We start from the raw sequence: 17,137 nt of genomic DNA on the forward strand, positions 1-17,137 counted from the left end.
CCGCAGGGAGAGATCCCATTGGCTGAGCGGCGCGGAGGGGGCGTGGTGCGTGGCGGAAGTAGCCGGGGGAAGGAGGGATGTGGAGAGCGGGCATGGCCGCCGGGGACGGGTTGGGCCCTGCGCTCCGCGCTGTCACCGAGCAACTGCAGCAAGCGGCAGCGCGGAGACCTCCGGTGAGGGGCAGAGGGAGGAGGGGGAGAACCGCGGGAAGCTTCACCCCGCTGGGGTTTGCCCGACAAGTCCTTTGGCACCATGGAGACGGCGCCTTCGACTTAGGGCCCTGTGCCCCCCCCCGCCCTCCCATCACCTCAGGGCCCTCTGTGTCCCGTCCTGTCCTTCCCCCCCATCACCTCAGGGGGCTGTTTGTGTGTGTGTCCCATTACCTCAGGGCCCTGTGTGTGTCGTGTCCCCCCCTCATCACCTCAGGGCCTGTGTCCCCCTCCACCCCCCCAGGGCCCTGTGTCCCCCCCCATCACCTCAGGGCCCTGTGTCCCGTCCTGTCCCGCCCCCATCACCTCAAGGGTCTATGTGTGTGTGTGTGTCCCATCACCTCAGGGCCCTGTGTCCTGTCCCCCCTCCCCCCCATCATCCTAGGGCCCTCTCCATCCGTCCCCCCCCACCCCATCACCTCAGGGCCCCCTGTGTGTTGTCTCCCCCCCATAACCTCAAAGCCCTGTGTTCCCCCCCACCCCTTTATCACCTCAAGGCCCTGTGTCCCCTTCCCCCCATCACCTCAGGGCCCTGTGTCCCCCCCCACCCCCCCCCCTGGCCCTGTGTGTGTCCCCCCCCCCCGTCACCCCAGGGCCCTGTGTCTCACCCCAGGGCCCTGTGTCCTCCCCCCTATCACCACCACCCCCCCAGGACTCTGTCACCCCATTGTGGAGGACCCCATGTCCCCTCCCCTAGGGGCTCCCCGGGGTTTTGGGCTTGGAGGGAGGTAAAGTTTGCCCCCCCCCCCACTCCCCCCTCACCCTGGGGGTCTCTGCAGGGGCTGCCAGCAGTGCAGCCACGGTTGGTGGCAGTCAGCAAGACCAAGCCAGCAGAGATGGTGCTGGATGCTTACAGCCACGGGCAACGCAGCTTTGGGGAGAATTATGTGAGTTGGATGAGTTCCTCCCCCCTCCCCCCATCTTTCCCCAGGGTTTGGGGGGCATCCTCTGGTCCCAAGAGAGGATCAGCCCCATGGGATCAGCCCCCAGAGCCACCTGAGTGGTTTGGATGAGAAGTTTGTCTTGGTTTCTCACAGGTTCAAGAGCTGCTGGAAAAGGCATCAGACTCCAGAGTAAGTAAACAGCTCCTGAGGTGTTTGTCCTGCTGGAGGTGTGGGGCCTCAGGGGTTTGCAGGAAAAGTTGTGGTTTGGAGTAGGGAATTGGGCACTGAAACCTTGGCTCTTCAGGTAAAGGTGGGGTTTGTTCTTAGCTCTTGGCCTCTGTCCTGCTCCCCCTCCTTCTTTCTCTGCTTCTTTCTCTGCTTCTTTCTCTGCTTCTTTCTCTGCTTCTTTCTCTGCTTCTTTCTCTGCTTCTTTCTCTGCTTCTTTCTCTGCTTCTTTCTCTGCTTCTTTCTCTGCTTCTTTCTCTGCTTCTTTCTCTGCTTCTTTCTCTGCTTCTTTCTCTGCTTCTTTCTCTGCTTCTTTCTCTGCTTCTTTCTCTGCTTCTTTCTCTGCTTCTTTCTCTGCTTCTTTCTCTGCTTCTTTCTCTGCTTCTTTCTCTGCTTCTTTCTCTGCTTCTTTCTCTGCTTCTTTCTCTGCTTCTTTCTCTGCTTCTTTCTCTGCTTCTTTCTCTGCTTCTTTTCTCTGCTTCTTTTCTCTGCTTCTTTTCTCTGCTTCTTTTCTCTGCTTCTTTCTTTGCTTCTTTCTCTGCTTCTTTCTTTGCTTCTTATTTTTTTTGTTTCTGTGCTTATTTCTTTGCTTCTCCTCTGCTTATTTCTTTGCTTCTCCTTTGCTTTTAATTTTTTTGCTCCTCTGCTTCTTATTTCTTTCCTTCTGCTCTGCTTCTCATTTCTTTGCTTTTCCTCTGCTTCTTATTTCTTGCTGGCCCCAGAGGGCCCTGTGCACACCTGTCCTTTAGTCACAAACCATTTTTCTGAGCAGTGCTTTTGCCTTTTCTGCTGCTGGAGAGGCAGATGCAAAATAAAATAAAATAAAATAAATGGTAACAGCTTGGGGAAAAGCCCTCATTTTATGGTTGTTGAGTTTGCCTTCCCCTTGGAATGCTCCTCCTGTTCTTCTCCAGCCTGGAGCAATCTGAGTCCACACCAGGAGCACTGCAAACAAAAGGAGTCGTTTAACTCTCTGGTATTTTGTTTGTGGGCAAACAAAGACTTTAAGTACTGCTTGGGGAAGGGAAATTAGGGAGTTCAAACCTAACTCTTCCTCTCTGCTTGCAGATTCTCTCCTCTTGTCCTGAGATTAAGTGGCATTTTATTGGCCATCTGCAGAAAAACAATGTCAACAAGCTGATTGGTAAAGTCTGTTTAATCTCCCACCTGCTGACCCTAAAATCTTCCAATGTTCGAGGAGTAACAACTTTTTTGGGGGTTTTTTTTTTAAGCTTAGCTCACCCCTGCCTCTTTCTGGGCAGGAGCTTGAGCTGTGGGTGCAAAGATTTGTGTGCCAGCAGCTTTGTCCTCAGCCTCTGTCTCCTCCCCAGCTGTCCCCAACCTCTTCATGTTGGAAACAGTGGATTCTGTGAAACTGGCTGACAGAGTCAACACCTCCTGGCAGAAAAAAGGCTCCTCCCAGAGGCTGAAGGTCATGGTGCAAGTGAACACGAGTGGAGAAGACAGTAAGTGGCTTTTTTTTGGGGGTTTTTTTTGATGTCCAGAGCAAACCTGAGTGCCACGGCTGGGTTGCTGCAGGATTTCTCTTCAGCTCAGGTGAAGTTTGCTCCTCTCTCAGTTTCCACCTTGTCAGGGTTTAACACTGGCCTGGTGATTAAACCGAGTGATTATTAATCTCTATTAATCTCTCTCTATTAATCTCTCTATTAATCTCTCTCTATTAATCTCTCTCTCCTCCTTGATAAGAAAGAAGAGAGAATAAGGGAGAGAGACTTATGGGTTGGAGGCTAAACTAATCAACTTTAATGAAACAATAATGGTAAATAGGGGAAAAAAAATGCTATATAAATATGTATATATATACACAAATATACAAGAGAATGAATATCAGATTCCTTCCCCTTTTCCCCCAATAATTCTCACACAAACCAAGGCTGGGAAAGTCCAGGCTGGACACACAGGAGGCAGGAACACAGGCAGGCAAATGGACTGGAGGTGGAGGCTGGCACGGATCAGGACCACAGGCAGATGAATGGATGGGATCCTTCTAAGATGCCTGGTGAAGGCAGCAGGCAGGCAGGCAGGGAGGCAACCAGGCAGGCAACCAGGCAGGCAACCAGGCAGGCAACCAGGCAGGCAACCAGGCAGGCAACCAGGCAGGCAACCAGGCAGGCAACCAGGCAGGCAACCAGGCAGGCAACCAGGCAGGCAACCAGGCAGGCAACCAGGCAGGCAACCAGGCAGGCAACCAGGCAGGCAACCAGGCAGGCAGGCAACCAGGCAGGCAGGCAGGCAACCAGGCAGGCAGGCAGGCAACCAGGCAGGCAGGCAGGCAACCAGGCAGGCAGGCAGGCAACCAGGCAGGCAGGCAGGCAACCAGGCAGGCAGGCAGGCAACCAGGCAGGCAGGCAGGCAACCAGGCAGGCAGGCAGGCAACCAGGCAGGCAGGAAGGCAACCAGGCAACCAGGCAGGCAACCAGGCAGGCAGGGAGGCAACCAGGCAGGCAACCAGGCAGGCAACCAGGCAGGCAACCAGGCAGGCAACCAGGCAGGCAACCAGGCAGGCAACCAGGCAGGCAACCAGGCAGGCAACCAGGCAGGCAACCAGGCAGGCAACCAGGCAGGCAACCAGGCAGGCAACCAGGCAGGCAACCAGGCAGGCAGGCAACCAGGCAGGCAGGCAACCAGGCAGGCAGGCAACCAGGCAGGCAGGCAACCAGGCAGGCAACCAGGCAGGCAACCAGGCAGGCAACCAGGCAGGCAACCAGGCAGGCAACCAGGCAGGCAGGCAACCAGGCAGGCAGGCAACCAGGCAGGCAACCAGGCAGGCAACCAGGCAGGCAGGCAACCAGGCAGGCAGGCAACCAGGCAGGCAGGCAACCAGGCAGGCAACCAGGCAGGCAACCAGGCAGGCAACCAGGCAGGCAACCAGGCAGGCAGGCAACCAGGCAGGCAGGCAACCAGGCAGGCAACCAGGCAGGCAGGCAGGCAGGCAACCAGGCAGGCAACCAGGCAGGCAACCAGGCAGGCAACCAGGCAGGCAACCAGGCAGGCAACCAGGCAGGCAACCAGGCAGGCAACCAGGCAGGCAGGCAACCAGGCAGGCAACCAGGCAGGCAACCAGGCAGGCAACCAGGCAGGCAGGCAACCAGGCAGGCAGGCAACCAGGCAGGCAGGCAACCAGGCAGGCAGGCAACCAGGCAGGCAGGCAACCAGGCAGGCAGGCAACCAGGCAGGCAGGCAGGCAGGCAGGCAGGCAGGCAACCAGGCAGGCAACCAGGCAGGCAGGCAACCAGGCAGGCCAGCAGGCAGGGCAGCAGGCAGCCAGCCAGGGAGGCAACCAGGCAGGCCAGGAGCTTCTGCTGGTCTTTTATAGTGCCACAGGTGAGACCAATCAGCTGTTAAGGGGGGTGGTACCCAGCACTTCTGCTGGTGATCTCAGGTGAGGCCAATCAGCTGGTAAGGGTGTGGCTCAGTCCTCCTGATCCCCCAACTCCCCAACTCCATACTCAGGATGACACACGTGGGATGGAAAACTCCATTTGAGAAACTTGCTGTCAACCTCAGCAAGTTCAACCATCTACAAGAAACTTAGAAAAATCACCTTTATCCTGGCCCAAACCAGGACACACCTGGTTGTGGGGAGGTTCCTGGCAGAACTGGCCACAGATTTCTTTGTCCCTTGCCAGGTAAACATGGCCTTGCTCCTGGGGACACCACAGCTGCTGTGGAACATGTCCTCACCAAGTGTCCCAGCCTGGAATTCGTGGGGCTGATGACAATTGGCAGCATTGGACACGACCTCAGTAAGGGCCCAAATCCTGATTTCCAGGTAAGGTTCTAGAAAAAAAAAAAATATCCAAGGGTTGGCTGAGCTGTCCCAGCCCAACCTGACACCTGGCTGCCTGTCCCAGCCCAAATTTTGGCTGTGGATCTCTTGGTTGGGAGCAGAAGGAGCTTGGTCAGAGCTCTGAAGTGGCAGTGGCCACGGGGACTGAGGGCCCAGAGGGCTCTGGAGCACCGGGGTGACAGCTGGAGGTGTCACCTTGTCAGTGTGACTGTTGTCACCCACACAGCCTGTGCTGCTGGGAGGTGCTGCAGGGCAAGCAGCAGTGGGAGGTGTGGGGAGGTTCTGAGTGAAGGGAACATCAAAGAAAGGCAAAAAATGGGAGCTGGGACAGCCTGAAGCTGAGCTGGACTGGCTGCTTTTTTCCTCTCTTTTTTCCTCCTCTTCTTTTTTCCTCCTCTTCTTTTTTCCTCCTCTTCCTTTTTCCTCCTCTTCCTTTTTCCTCCCCTCTTTTTTCCTCCCCTCTTTTTTCCTCCCCTCTTTTTTCCTCCCCTCTTTTCTCCTCCCCTCTTTTCTCCTCCCCTCTTTTCTCCTCCCCTCTTTTCTCCTCCCCTCTTTTTTCCTCCCCTCTTTTTTCCTCCCCTCTTTTCTCCTCCCCTCTTTTCTCCTCCCCTCTTTTTTCCTCCCCTCTTTTTTCCTCCCCTCTTTTTTCCTCCCCTCTTTTCTCCTCCCCTCTTTTTTCCTCCCCTCTTTTTTCCTCCTCTTCTTTTTTCCTCCTCTTCTTTATTCCTCCTCTTCTTTTTTCCTCCTCTTCTTTTTTCCTCCTCTTCTTTTTTCCTCCTCTTCTTTTTTCCTCCTCTTCTTTTTTCCTCCTTTTTTCCTCCTCTTCTTTTTTCCTCCCCTCTTTTTTCCTCCCCTCTTTTTTCCTCCTCTTCTTTTTTCCTCCTCTTCTTTTTTCCTCCTCTTCTTTTTTCCTCCTCTTCTTTTTTCCTCCTCCTCTTTTTTTCTCCTCTTTTTTCCTCCTCTTCTTTTTTCCTCCTCTTCTCTTTTCCTCCTCTTCTTTTCCTCCCCTCTTTTTTCCTCCTCCTCTTTTTTCCTCCTCTTCTTTTTTCCTCCTCTTCTTTTTTCCTCCTCCTCTTTTTTCCTCCTCCTCTTTTTTCCTCCTCCTCTTTTTTCCTCCTCCTCTTTTTTCCTCCTCCTCTTTTTTCCTCCTCCTCTTTTTTCCTCCTCCTCTTTTTTCCTCCTCCTCTTTTTTCCTCCTCCTCTTTTTTCCTCCTCTTCTTTTTTCCTCCTCTTCTTTTTTCCTCCTCTTCTTTTTTCCTCCTCTTCTTTTTTCCTCCTCTTCTTTTTTCCTCCTCTTCTTTTTTCCTCCTCTTCTTTTTTCCTCTCCTCTTTTTTTCTCTCCTCCTTTTTTTTCCTCTCCCCTTTTTTTTCCCTCTCCCCTTTTTTTTCCCTCTCCCCTTTTTTTTCCCTCTCCCCTTTTTTTTTTTCCTCTCCCCTTTTTTTTTTCCTCTCCCCTTTTCTTTTTCCTCTCCCCTTTTTTTTCCTCTCCCCTTTTTTTTTCCTCACCCCCTTTTTTTTTCCTCTCCCCTTTTTTTTGTCCTCTCCCTTTTTTTGTCCTCTCCCCTTTTTTTATCCTCTCCCCTTTTTTTATCCTCTCCCCTTTTTTTTTCCTCTCCCCTTTTTTTTCCTCTCCCCTTTTTTTTCCCTCTCCCCTTTTTTTTCCCTCTCCCCTTTTTTTTTTCCTCTCCCCTTTTTTTTTCCCTCTCCCCTTTTTTTTTCCTCTCCCCTTTTTTTTTCCTCTCCCCTTTTTTTTCCCTCTCCCCTTTTTTTTTCCCTCTCCCCTTTTTTTTCCCTCTCCCCTTTTTTTTTCCTCTCCCCTTTTTTTTCCTCTCCCCTTTTTTTTCCCTCTCCCCTTTTTTTTCCCTCTCCCCTTTTTTTTTTCCTCTCCCCTTTTTTTTTCCTCTCCCCTTTTTTTTTTCCTCTCCCCTTTTTTTTTTCCTCTCCCCTTTTTTTTTTCCTCTCCCCTTTTTTTTTTCCTCTCCCCTTTTTTTTTTCCTCTCCCCTTTTTTTTTTCCTCTCCCCTTTTTTTTTTCCTCCCCTTTTTCCCTCTCCCTTTCCAGCTGCTGCTCTCCCTGAGGCAGGAGGTGTGTGAAAAGCTGAATCTCCCCCTGGAAAAGGTGGAGCTGAGCATGGGAATGTCCACAGACTTCCAGCATGCAGTAAGTTCCTCTGGGAAATCAACCCCAGAGTCACCCAAATGGGGCTCTTAACCCTCTCCTGAAATTCTGGGGAGGAAAACAGCCCCTGGGAGCAGCTGGGGAAGCTTCCTTGAGGCTGGATTCTCCTTTTTCTCTCTTCCCAGGTAGAGGTTGGATCCACCAACGTCAGGATTGGAAGCACTATTTTTGGAGAGAGGGATTATTCCAACAAAGCAGTTGGTGGCAAGGCCCCTGCTGAAGCAAAAAGCAAAACAGAGACCATGGCAGCTCAGGGTCATTAAAGAGAGGGGGGAAAAAATTAAAAAAACCCCAAAAAAAAGTGGCCTCTGCAGAGGACAAAATGATGGGGGGACCTCACTATGCATTCTGCCCTTCCTGGTGCCAGGGAGAGGGAATTCCTGGTGGCAGAAGAGAGGCCAGAAATGCCTCCTGATCCATTGGGATTCCCTTAGACACTGGAAATTTTTATAGCCAGCAAATGGTATGAAAATTTTTGCTCAAAAAAAAAAAAAAATAATCTTGGCTCCTTCAGGAAGAGGGACTTGTGGGTCAGGGGGTTGAGGATTTGTCAGGAGGAGGTCACTGCAGCAGTGTGGGTGGGTTTTTGGTTTCTGAGGGCTAAAATCTTCATTACACAAATGATTATAATCCTGCCAGAGACCTAGAAATGTCCCCCCCAAATTAAAGTTTTGCACATGGTCCCTGCTGTGAGGGTTGCTCACCCAGGATCTGGGACACCAAGACACTGTGTCCATGTCCTGAGAGGATGAGGGAGGAGCAGAGGAGGAGGGATGAGGAGCAGGAATTCCTGGGGAAGTTTTTTGGATGCAGTTGGGAAGTGTGGAAGAAGAGCTAAAGAAAAGCTAAAGAAGAGCTAAAAAAGTCTTTTTTAGCTCGAGTTCCTCTTTGTTCTTTTCAGGCTGACAATTCCTAACTTCTCCCCTTGGTTCTGTGTCTCTGGGATGCTTTCAACCTTCCCTTCCCCTCTTGTGAAGTCTTGGGACTTGTGTTCATCTTGCCCAGGAGTTCTTAATGCCATAAATTCTTTTTTTGGGGGGGATTTTCTGCAAGGTCCTTGGCCCACTGGTGGCTGCCTGCACTCTCCCACCTCCATCAGGAGGAGGTTGATGTTGCTGGCTCATCCCACAGGACACCAGTGGGGTTTGCAGGAGGCTCTGTGTGAAAAAAAAAACCCTTCAAAAAGTAAAGTATTTTCCCTCCAGTGTGTCCTGGGTTCCCTCTTTTCCCTGGCAGAGCCTCTGGGCTGTGTCTTCATGTCTTAAACACTGCTCTGCCCTTCACCTCTCCTGGAAGAAAGACTCTTTGAGTGCACTGACTGTTCCTCCAGGTGTCCAACAAAGCTCCTGCCTTCTGTCACCTGCTCTTTGGCCAGTGGTAGCTACACCCAAGTCCCTTTTGTCACCTGTTGGGTTGTTGTCACCTGGTAAGAGGAGGACACATTGCCTGCCAGCAGAAACCTCCTGCCCAGCCTTTTCTTTCTCTCTCTCTCTCTGTGTGTGTGTGGTCAAATCCAGCTCTTGGTTTTATTCTGACTTCAAAATGCTGAATGTAAATGCAAAAAGTGTCACCTCTGGCACCACCCTCTTGTCCCTGCCTGGTGTGGAAGCAGCATGCAGCCCTCCTCAGCACTGCTCTGTGTCTCGTGGTCTCTTAATTAAAAAAAAAAAATATAAAAAATGGTGGGTTTGAATGCCATCTGTGCCAGCTGTACAGCTATTAAAGATTTTCTTTTTACCTCCCAGCCTGGTGAATAAATGCCCTGAGTTGTGGTTGAAGAGCTGACCCCAAGCTGGAGCTGCTCTGGAGTGGGACTTGCTTGGAGGGTGGGGTGAAAGAGCTGAAGCTGAGCTGGTGAGTCAAGTGAAGGCTTTTTTTGGAGCAGGAGGGGAAAAAAAAAAAGCTGCAGAGAGCTGGGCAAGATGTCAGAGGGTGGGAATTCTTCCTGGAGAAGCCCTCTGGGTGGCACTGCTCCCTTGGTCCATCAGAAGAGGACAGGAATCAAGGAGCCTCTTCCAGATCCATTTCCCACCTGACAGCTGAAGTGAATCCAGTCTTTTCCCACCTCTCTCTTCCCAGAATTTCAGCAGCTTGCAAATTCCACACACCTGGATTTATTGTTCAGACCAAACCCCTGCTCTGCTGTCCCAGAGGAGGAGCCCAGAGCCAGGGTTGGGTTTTTACCTTGGGATTTGTCCTGTGCTTCTCATCCCCTTTTGTTTTTCCTCTCTTGGGCCCTTTGTGTTCACTTCCTGACTTGAAACTGGGCTCTGGCCAAGCCTGATCCAGCAAGTCACTGGTGTAAACTGGGAGCTGGGTGTCTGCAAGGCAGAGAAAACTTCTCCTGGCTCCCACAGCCTCCATCCTTGGGCATCCTCACCCACCTCCTAAAACCTTTCAGGCCGGAGCTGCGTGGGGATCCGAGCTCTGGAGGGAGCTGTGGGGCTGCCGGTGGCTCCGGGGCTCCCTCCCAGCCGTGTTTGTGTCACTGCAGGGAGCAGCTTGGGCACAAGTGGTCGCCGACACCTTCTGTTCCTCCTCCTGGAAGCCGAGGTGGGAGGCGTGGAGCTGGAGCTGGGGTGTTGGTGATGGGGGACACCTGGGGGGGGGTGTAGGGACCACCCAGTCCTTCCCCAGAGCTCACCCGGCAGATGGGAACTGTTGGACACTGGAGTGGAGCCAAGGTTTGGGAGATGAAAGGCTCTCTTGGCCTCTTAATGAACCCCCGCCCAGGAACCTCCTCCCCCCCGGGGCTCCACAACTTTTATTTACATCCAGGAAAGCACTGGGGGGGGGGGGTGGAAGCTGCAGAGCTCTCCCTGATGGCTCCTCCGGGCGGTGTCACTGCCAGGGCTGGTCTGGAGGAAGGAGTCCAGCAGACACAGCTTTGGTTTGTGGCCAGAGGGACTGCTCCTGCTTCCTTCCTCCCCTTTCCTTCTCCCCCTTTCCTTCTCCCCCTTTCCTTTCCCCCCTTTCCTTCCCCCCCTTTCCTTCCCCCCCTTTCCTTCCCCCCCTTTCTTTCCCCCCCTTTCTTTCCCCCCCTTTCTTTCCCCCCCTTTCTTTCCCCCCCTTTCTTTCCCCCCCCTTTCTTTCCCCCCCTTTCCTTCCCCCCCTTTCCTTTCTCCCCTTTCCTTCCCCCCCTTTCCTTCCCCCCCTTTCCTTTCTCCCCTTTCCTTCCCCCCCTTTCCTTCCCCCCCTTTCCTTCCCCCCCTTTCCTTCCCCCCCTTTCCTTCCCCCCCTTTCCTTCCCCCCCTTTCCTTCCCCCCCTTTCCTTCCCCCCCTTTCCTTCCCCCCCTTTCCTTCCCCCCCTTTCCTTCCCCCCCTTTCCTTCCCCCCCTTTCCTTCCCCCCCTTTCCTTCCCCCCCTTTCCTTCCCCCCCTTTCCTTCCCCCCCTTTCCTTCCCCCCCTTTCCTTCCCCCCCTTTCCTTCCCCCCCTTTCCCCCTGCATCTGGGGGCAGATCTGAAAAGGAATAAAAATGTCAATGGTGGTGTGCAGGGTGGGGAAAAAAATATCAAAGATTCTGGACAGGGTAAGGAAAAAAAACATCGATTATGATGGTCAGGGTGAGGAAAAAAAATATCGAAGGTGCTGGAAAGGGTGGGGGACAAAAATATCAATTATGATGGTCAGGGTGGGGAAAAAAATATTGAAGGTGCTGGGCAGGGTGGAGAAAAAAATATTGAAGGTGCTGGGCAGGGAGTTGTGGCTCCCAGGGAGGCATCCTGGAGACCTGAGGGAGATCCAGAGGGACCCCTCTCCCCCTTCTCCCGGACGTGTGGCACGGGGTGCTCGTTTTCCAGGAGAAAACCCAGAGATTTGGGTGGGTTCCCTGCTCTGCCTCGGGCTCCCGCTGGGGCCGGGGATGCTGCGGGCAGGTGAGAGCCCGGGGGTGGCCCTGGAGCAGCTGATCCCAAAGGCTGATCCCAACCTTTCCAAGTGGGAAGTGTGTTTATTTCTGGGCTCTCAGGTTTCCGGCAGGAAGGCCGGCGACTGCCAAGGTTTTTATTGGATCCCGGTGAAAGGAATTTGGAGAGTCCTGGGATTGTTGCCTTTCCCTCTGCCTGCGGAGTTTTGGGTTTTTTTTTTTTTTTTAACCTCGGAGTGGGGAAAAAGGGGAAAGGGGATTTGGCATCCGGCAGTTCGGGGGGGGGTGGAGTTTCAAACAGGTTTCCTTGTTGTCTCCCTGGCAGGAGGCATCAGGAGGGGTCATTCCTGGGAAAAGAGGGAGAGAGGGGCTTGGAAGGAGTTGAAAGGATTTCAGGAGAGTGTGGGAAGTGTTGCTTGAGCTCCTCTCCTCAGAGTGGGGCCGGGTATTTCCCATTTGTTACGACTTTGGACAAGGTTTTGCCTGTTCTTGGAGGTAATTTTATAGGAGAATAAAATTCTGGAGACCACGTAGAGTGGCTTGAGCTCTTCAATGTGTCCTGGAGACAGCTCCAGAGCTCTGGAAGTGCTTGGATGCTGCCAGCACAGCCTGGTCCTGGTCCTGTCCACACCTGGGGAGCTCTGGCCTTAAATCTGAGGTTCTCCAGGGTCCCTTTTCCCTGAAATCTTGTGTCTTGTGGGCAGGGGTGTCATGCTGGGTGCTCACAGGACCTCAGAGCAGGTACTGGATACGAGTGGTTTCCTGTTGCTCATCCAGCTTCAGGATTTGGGATCAGCCCTGAGCACGGGAGGGGAATTTCTGCCGTGGAAATTTTCCACAGTGGAAAAAAAAAAAAGAAAAAAGGAAAAAAAAAAAAAAAGGAAAAAAGAGGGGGAGGTGTGAGTCCAGTGTTGGTTGTTAGGATTTTACTAACAAGATGCTGACAGTCTGCAGGGCTCTGACCCCTCGGGGTCGGGAGTGGATGAGCTCTTGGGGCCGTGGTCCTTGTCACTGCCTGGCAGGGGAGAGCTGGTGAAAGGAGGTAACCAGCTGGTTGAGTGGCTAAAGATGCCACTGGTTAACTGGTAACTGGTGGAGCTGCAGGATGAGCAGGAACCAGGCTGCTTGGCCTCCCACCCCAAAGCCTGTGTGGGACTGCTCCTCCTTCCTTCCCCCCTTCCTTCCCCCCTTCCTTCCCCTCTTCCTTCCCCCCTTCCTTCCCCCCCCTTCCTTCCCCCCCCTTCCTTCCCCCCCCTTCCTTCCCCCCCCTTCCTTCCCCCCCCTTCCTTCCCCCCCCTTCCTTCCCCCCCCTTCCTTCCCCCCCTTCCTTCCCCCCCCTTCCTTCCCCCCCCTTCCTTCCCCCCCTTTCCTTCCCCCCCTTTCCTTCCCCCCCTTTCCTTCCCCCCCTTCCTTCCCCCCTTTCCTTCCCCCCTTTCCTTCCCCCCTTTCCTTCCCCCCTTTCCTTCCCCCCTTTCCTTCCCCCCTTTCCTTCCCCCCTTTCCTTCCCCCCTTTCCTTCCCCCCTTTCCTTCCCCCCCCTTCCTTCCCCCCCCTTCCTTCCCCCCCCTTCCTTCCCCCCCCTTCCTTCCCCCCCCTTCCTTCCCCCCCTTTCCTTCCCCCCCTTTCCTTCCCCCCCTTTCCTTCCCCCCCTTTCCTTCCCCCCCTTTCCTTCCCCCCCTTTCCTTCCCCCCCTTTCCTTCCCCCCTTTCCTTCCCCCCTTTCCTTCCCCCCTTTCCTTCCCCCCTTTCCTTTCCCTCATCTGCCCCCTGTATCTGGGGGCAGATCTGAAAAGGAATAAAAATGTCAATGGTGGTGTGCAGGGTGGGGAAAAAAATATCAAAGATTCTGGACAGGGTAAGGAAAAAAACCATCGATTATGGTGGTCAGATCACTTGGTGCAGATCCCCCCTTCCCCACGCCCACCCCTACAGCCAGATCCTATTTATTTGGAGAAAGGAGCAAATTTCTTATCCCGCTCCAGGAACTTTGGGTCCTGGAGAGAAACAGCATTCCTGGAGCCTCTCTTCCCGTCCTTCCCTGACCCTCTTTCCCTGCTCCCTGGCGCGGGGTCCCGGCCACTTCGTTGCCTTCTTTTGATCCTTTTTGATTTGAAGCTGCACTGAGCTGTGGCCTCGGAGCCGAACCCCACGGGGGGGGTGGGAGGGAAGAGAGGGCTGGGGGCAGCAAGAGGGGCAGCGGGGACGTGGGAGGGGGGCAACGGGAAGGCAAATATTGAACTTCGAGAGCAAACCAGGGAAGGAGAGAAGGGGAGAGAGCGGGGGCCGGGAGGGGACGGAGCAGCGCGGTCAGGATGTGCAGGGTGGGATTTTGGGGAGGGGTTTCGGGCAGAGGGTTCCTCCGTCAGAGCCCCCGGGTGCAGGGTGGTGTCTGTGCCACTCCCCTGGACGCAGAGCCCTGGGCTTGTCACCGCGGGGCTGTCACAGCCACCCGCGGCGCCGTGGCCCGGAGGGACCCTGCGGGGCTCCAGCCCCTTGATGGGGCCCGGGATGGAGCTTCTCCCTCTGCGAGAGGATGCTCGGGGGGGAGGGGGTTCTGGTCCTGTGGGGCCAGAGGGGATCCAGCCTTGTCCTGAGGGACTCCCCCCTGCAGGCTCTGGCTTTCCAGGACCTTTCTGAGCTCCATCCCCCACCCTAGGGTCTCCATCTCCCCCCCCACAGGCTCCAGCTTTCCAGGACCCTTCTGAGCTCCATCCCCTGCCTTGGGGGTCTCCATCTCTCCCCCAAAGGCTCCAGCTTTCCAGGACCCTTCTGAGCTCTGTCCCCCGCCCTGGGGTCTCCATCTCTCCCCCCCCCCACGAAGGCTCCAGCTTTCCAGGACCCTCCCAGGCTCTATTCCCTGCCCTGGGGTCTCCATCTCTCTCCCAGCAGAGCTCTGGCTTTCCATGACTCTTCTGAGCTCCATCCCTTGTCCTGGGGGTCTCCATCTCTCCCCCCCAAAGGCTCCAGCTTTCCAGGACCCTCCCAGACTCCATCCCCTGCCCTGGGGGTCTCCATCTCTCCCCTCCCACAGGCTCCAGCTTTCCAGGACCCTCCCAGACTCCATCCCCTGCCCCGGGGTCTCCATCTCTCTCCCAGCAGAGCTCTGGCTTTCCATGACTCTTCTGAGCTCCATCCCTTGTCCTGGGGTCTCCATCTCTCCCCCAAAGGCTCCAGCTTTCCAGGACCCCTTCGGGCTCCATCCCCTGCCCTGAGGGTCTCCATCTCTCCCCCCCCCCCAGGCTTCAGCTTTCCAGGACCCTTCTGAGCTCCATCCCTTGCCCTGGGGTCTCCATCTCTCCCCCAAAGGCTTCAGCTTTCCAGGACCCCTTCGGGCTCCATCCCCTGCCCTGGGGTCTCCATCTCTCCCCTCCCACAGGCTCCAGCTTTCCAGGACCCTCCCAGACTCCATCCCCTGCCCTGGGGTCTCCATCTCTCCCCCAAAGGCTCCAGCTGTCCAGGACCCTTCTGAGCTCCATCCCCCGCCCTGGGGTCTCCATCTCTCCCCCCCCCCACGAAGGCTCCAGCTTTCCAGGACCCCTCCGGGCTCCATCCCCTGCCCTGGGGGTCTCCATCTCTCCCCCATACAGGCTCCAACTTTCCAGGACCCTTCTGGGCTCCATCTTCTGCCCGGGGGTCTCCATCTCTCCCCCACAGGCTCCAGCTGTCCAGGACCCTTCTGACCTCCGTCCCCTGCCCTGGGGGTCTCCATCTCTCCCAGCCGGAGGGGTGGAAGAGCCGCTGCCCTCAGCGGGGCCGGGGCCGGGGCGGAGCTGGCCGGGGCGGGCCGGGGGAGGTGCCAGGGCCGGCGGCGGAGCGCGGCGAGCGGGGAGGAGGCGCCGCCGGAGCCGCCCCGGGGATCGGGGCGGCGGCGGGCGCGGAGCCGGAGCCCGGAGCCCGCGGCCCGGGGCCGGGGCCATGCGGGGAGCGGCGGCCCTGGTGCTGCTGGTGGCAGCGCTGAGCGGGAAAGGGGCTGCCGGGGGGGGCTGTCCCGCACAGAGCTTGGGCTGTAAGTGCGGGGCCGAACGGACCAAGACCCCCGGCGGGGCCCCCGCACCCCGGCGGAGGGTGGTCTGCAGCGGCGGGGGGCTCCCCGCACCTCCCGACCCGCAACTGCTGCCCGACGGCACCGCCACGCTGTGAGTACCGCGACCGGGCACGGTCCCCGCACCCCCGGCATCACCCCCCGGGGCCCGACGTCACCCCCGACATCGCTTCCCGACCCCCGGCGTCGCCCCCAGAACCTCCCCCGGTATCGCCCCCCGCTCCAGACATCACCCCCGGGATGCTGCGCCCGAGCTTCCGCTGCCCCTGGCCCCCCGGAGAGGGGTGGGAGCGCACGTTGAGCCCATTCCAAGCGGTTCGGTGGCCCCGGGGGTGTCTGGAGCGGCAGAGGGACCCCCACACCGGCAGGTCCCGGGGGTCCCCAGCCGCTCCCCGGGGCTGCTCCCCCATGGGCGGGCAGGGGCTGATGGGGACAAGAGACCTGGGGGGAAAGTCCGCGGTTTTGGGGAGCCCAGCACGGACAATTTTTTTATTTTTTTATTTTTTTTCCACTGATTTTTTCACTCAGTAAGGGAATCGACACAACAAAAGCGTGGCTGGGTTCGGCGTAGCTCGGTTCGAACGGCACCGAGAGAGTGGGTTGGGGCTCCGGGATAACGGGAAAGCTCCCGCTCTCCCCACGGCGCGGGTTTAAAAGTATGGACGTGAGCTGGAAATCCAGGAAACGGCCTCTGCTCCACGCTTCCCTCCGCAGCCTTTGCCGTCTGTGGGCTGGGGGAGGATGTTTTTGTTTGAAAGCCACGGCTCTTACAGGAAATATTTGCTGGGAAGCGACCGGGAGCAGTCAGTGGGTTTTGGGTTTGTGCGAAAGGGCTGGAGCTGGCCCTGGAGCTCCCTAAAATCTTCTTCTCCCTTGCCCTCGGTGGAGGGTTGGTTGGGGTGTGCCTGCTCGCTGCAGCGGCTCCTTGCAGGGGTTATTTATAACTCCCGAGGAGAAGTTTGAATTAAAATCTGGTTTGGAAGGCAGGGCCAGCAGCTCTCTCGCTGGAGGGAACGTCGCCGTCACCCGGAGCGGTGCTGTCCGTGCCCTCCTGCCCACTCCAAGCTTTGGCTTTCCCTCTCCTGCTCCTCAGGGTGGGTTTTCTGGGATGCTGTGGAAGGTTTGGGCTGGGTGGGGCAGGGCCCTGCTCCTCATCCCATCTGCTCACACGTGCTTGAACCCTCCCGACCACGCTGCTGCTCACAGCTGCCGGTTCTAAAGCATCATCCCTCGGTTCTCTGCTGCAAAGTGGCTTCATTTTCGGTGACAGAGGGGTGGCTGTGAAGGGGAAATGGCCAATGCCACCCTCACCCAGGTGGAGCTTGGCCCTGCCACACGGCTGTCAGCACAGGGTGCCAGGAGCAGGGCCTGGAGTGCCAAAAATGTCATAAGGAAAGTGGGAATCGTCCTGGAGCCACAGCCCTGATGTGCAGCCTGGGTCCCCCCCTCGGCTTGGGGACACCAGGAGGCTGTGGGACAGGTGGAGGCTCCATTGTCACACCCGCCCTTGGGCAGGCTTTGCTCTTCATTTCTTTGGGAGGAGGATCTGAGGAGGTTCCTGCTCAGGGGCTTCCTCCAGCCTGAGCGGGGGCAGCCGTGATGCTGAGTGGAGTGGCCAAAAGTGGGTTCTGTCTGGTGGGTTCTGTCTGGTGGGTTCTGTCTGATGGGTTCTGTCTGATGGGTTCTGTCTGGTGGGTTCTGTCTGATGGGCTCTGTCTGATGGGCTCTGTCTGATGGGTTCTGTCTGATGGGTTCTGTCTGGTGGGCTCTGTCTGGGAGGTTCTGTCTGATGGGTTCTGTCTGATGGGTTCTGTCTGATGGGTTCTGTCTGGTGGGCCCTGTCTGATGGGTTCTGTCTGATAGGTCCTGTCTGGTGGACTCTGTCTGGTGGGTTCTGTCTGGTGGGCTCTTTCTGGTGGGCTCTG

At 56.2% G+C, this 17,137-nt stretch overlaps 4 protein-coding genes across 4 annotated transcripts in view; 2 read left to right on the top strand and 2 right to left on the bottom strand.

Annotated features, from left to right (window-relative positions):
• BRF2 (BRF2 general transcription factor IIIB subunit) overlaps positions 1–17,137 on the bottom strand; it is a 437,620-nt gene that overhangs the window by 384,287 nt on the left and 36,196 nt on the right. The gene's annotated exons all lie outside the window — the stretch shown is intronic.
• Positions 33–7,595, top strand: PLPBP (pyridoxal phosphate binding protein). Its single transcript, XM_071728871.1, has 8 exons — positions 33–173; positions 989–1,096; positions 1,247–1,282; positions 2,387–2,462; positions 2,650–2,784; positions 4,969–5,111; positions 7,190–7,288; positions 7,432–7,595. Exons 1-8 carry the CDS (start codon positions 78–80, stop codon positions 7,567–7,569), a joined length of 831 nt encoding a protein of 276 aa, XP_071584972.1. The 5' UTR covers positions 33–77; the 3' UTR covers positions 7,570–7,595.
• Positions 5,428–6,748, bottom strand: LOC139788889 (golgin subfamily A member 6-like protein 22; the record flags this gene model as incomplete). The annotated part of the gene is given in 3 exon segments (XM_071729221.1): positions 5,428–6,056; positions 6,059–6,564; positions 6,636–6,748. Coding segments are annotated over 3 exon segments (1,248 nt in total), but the record flags the coding sequence as incomplete, so codon positions are not given.
• Positions 15,015–17,137, top strand: part of ADGRA2 (adhesion G protein-coupled receptor A2) — a 28,454-nt gene continuing 26,331 nt past the window's right edge. The window contains exon 1 of the mRNA XM_071729027.1: positions 15,015–15,306. Coding sequence (XP_071585128.1) covers positions 15,086–15,306 — 221 coding nt within the window. The 5' untranslated portion in view covers positions 15,015–15,085. The remainder of the gene's footprint in view (positions 15,307–17,137) is intronic.

This window comes from Heliangelus exortis, chromosome 30 (genome assembly GCF_036169615.1).
Source record: "Heliangelus exortis chromosome 30, bHelExo1.hap1, whole genome shotgun sequence".
Taxonomy (NCBI): Eukaryota; Metazoa; Chordata; class Aves; order Apodiformes; family Trochilidae; genus Heliangelus; species Heliangelus exortis.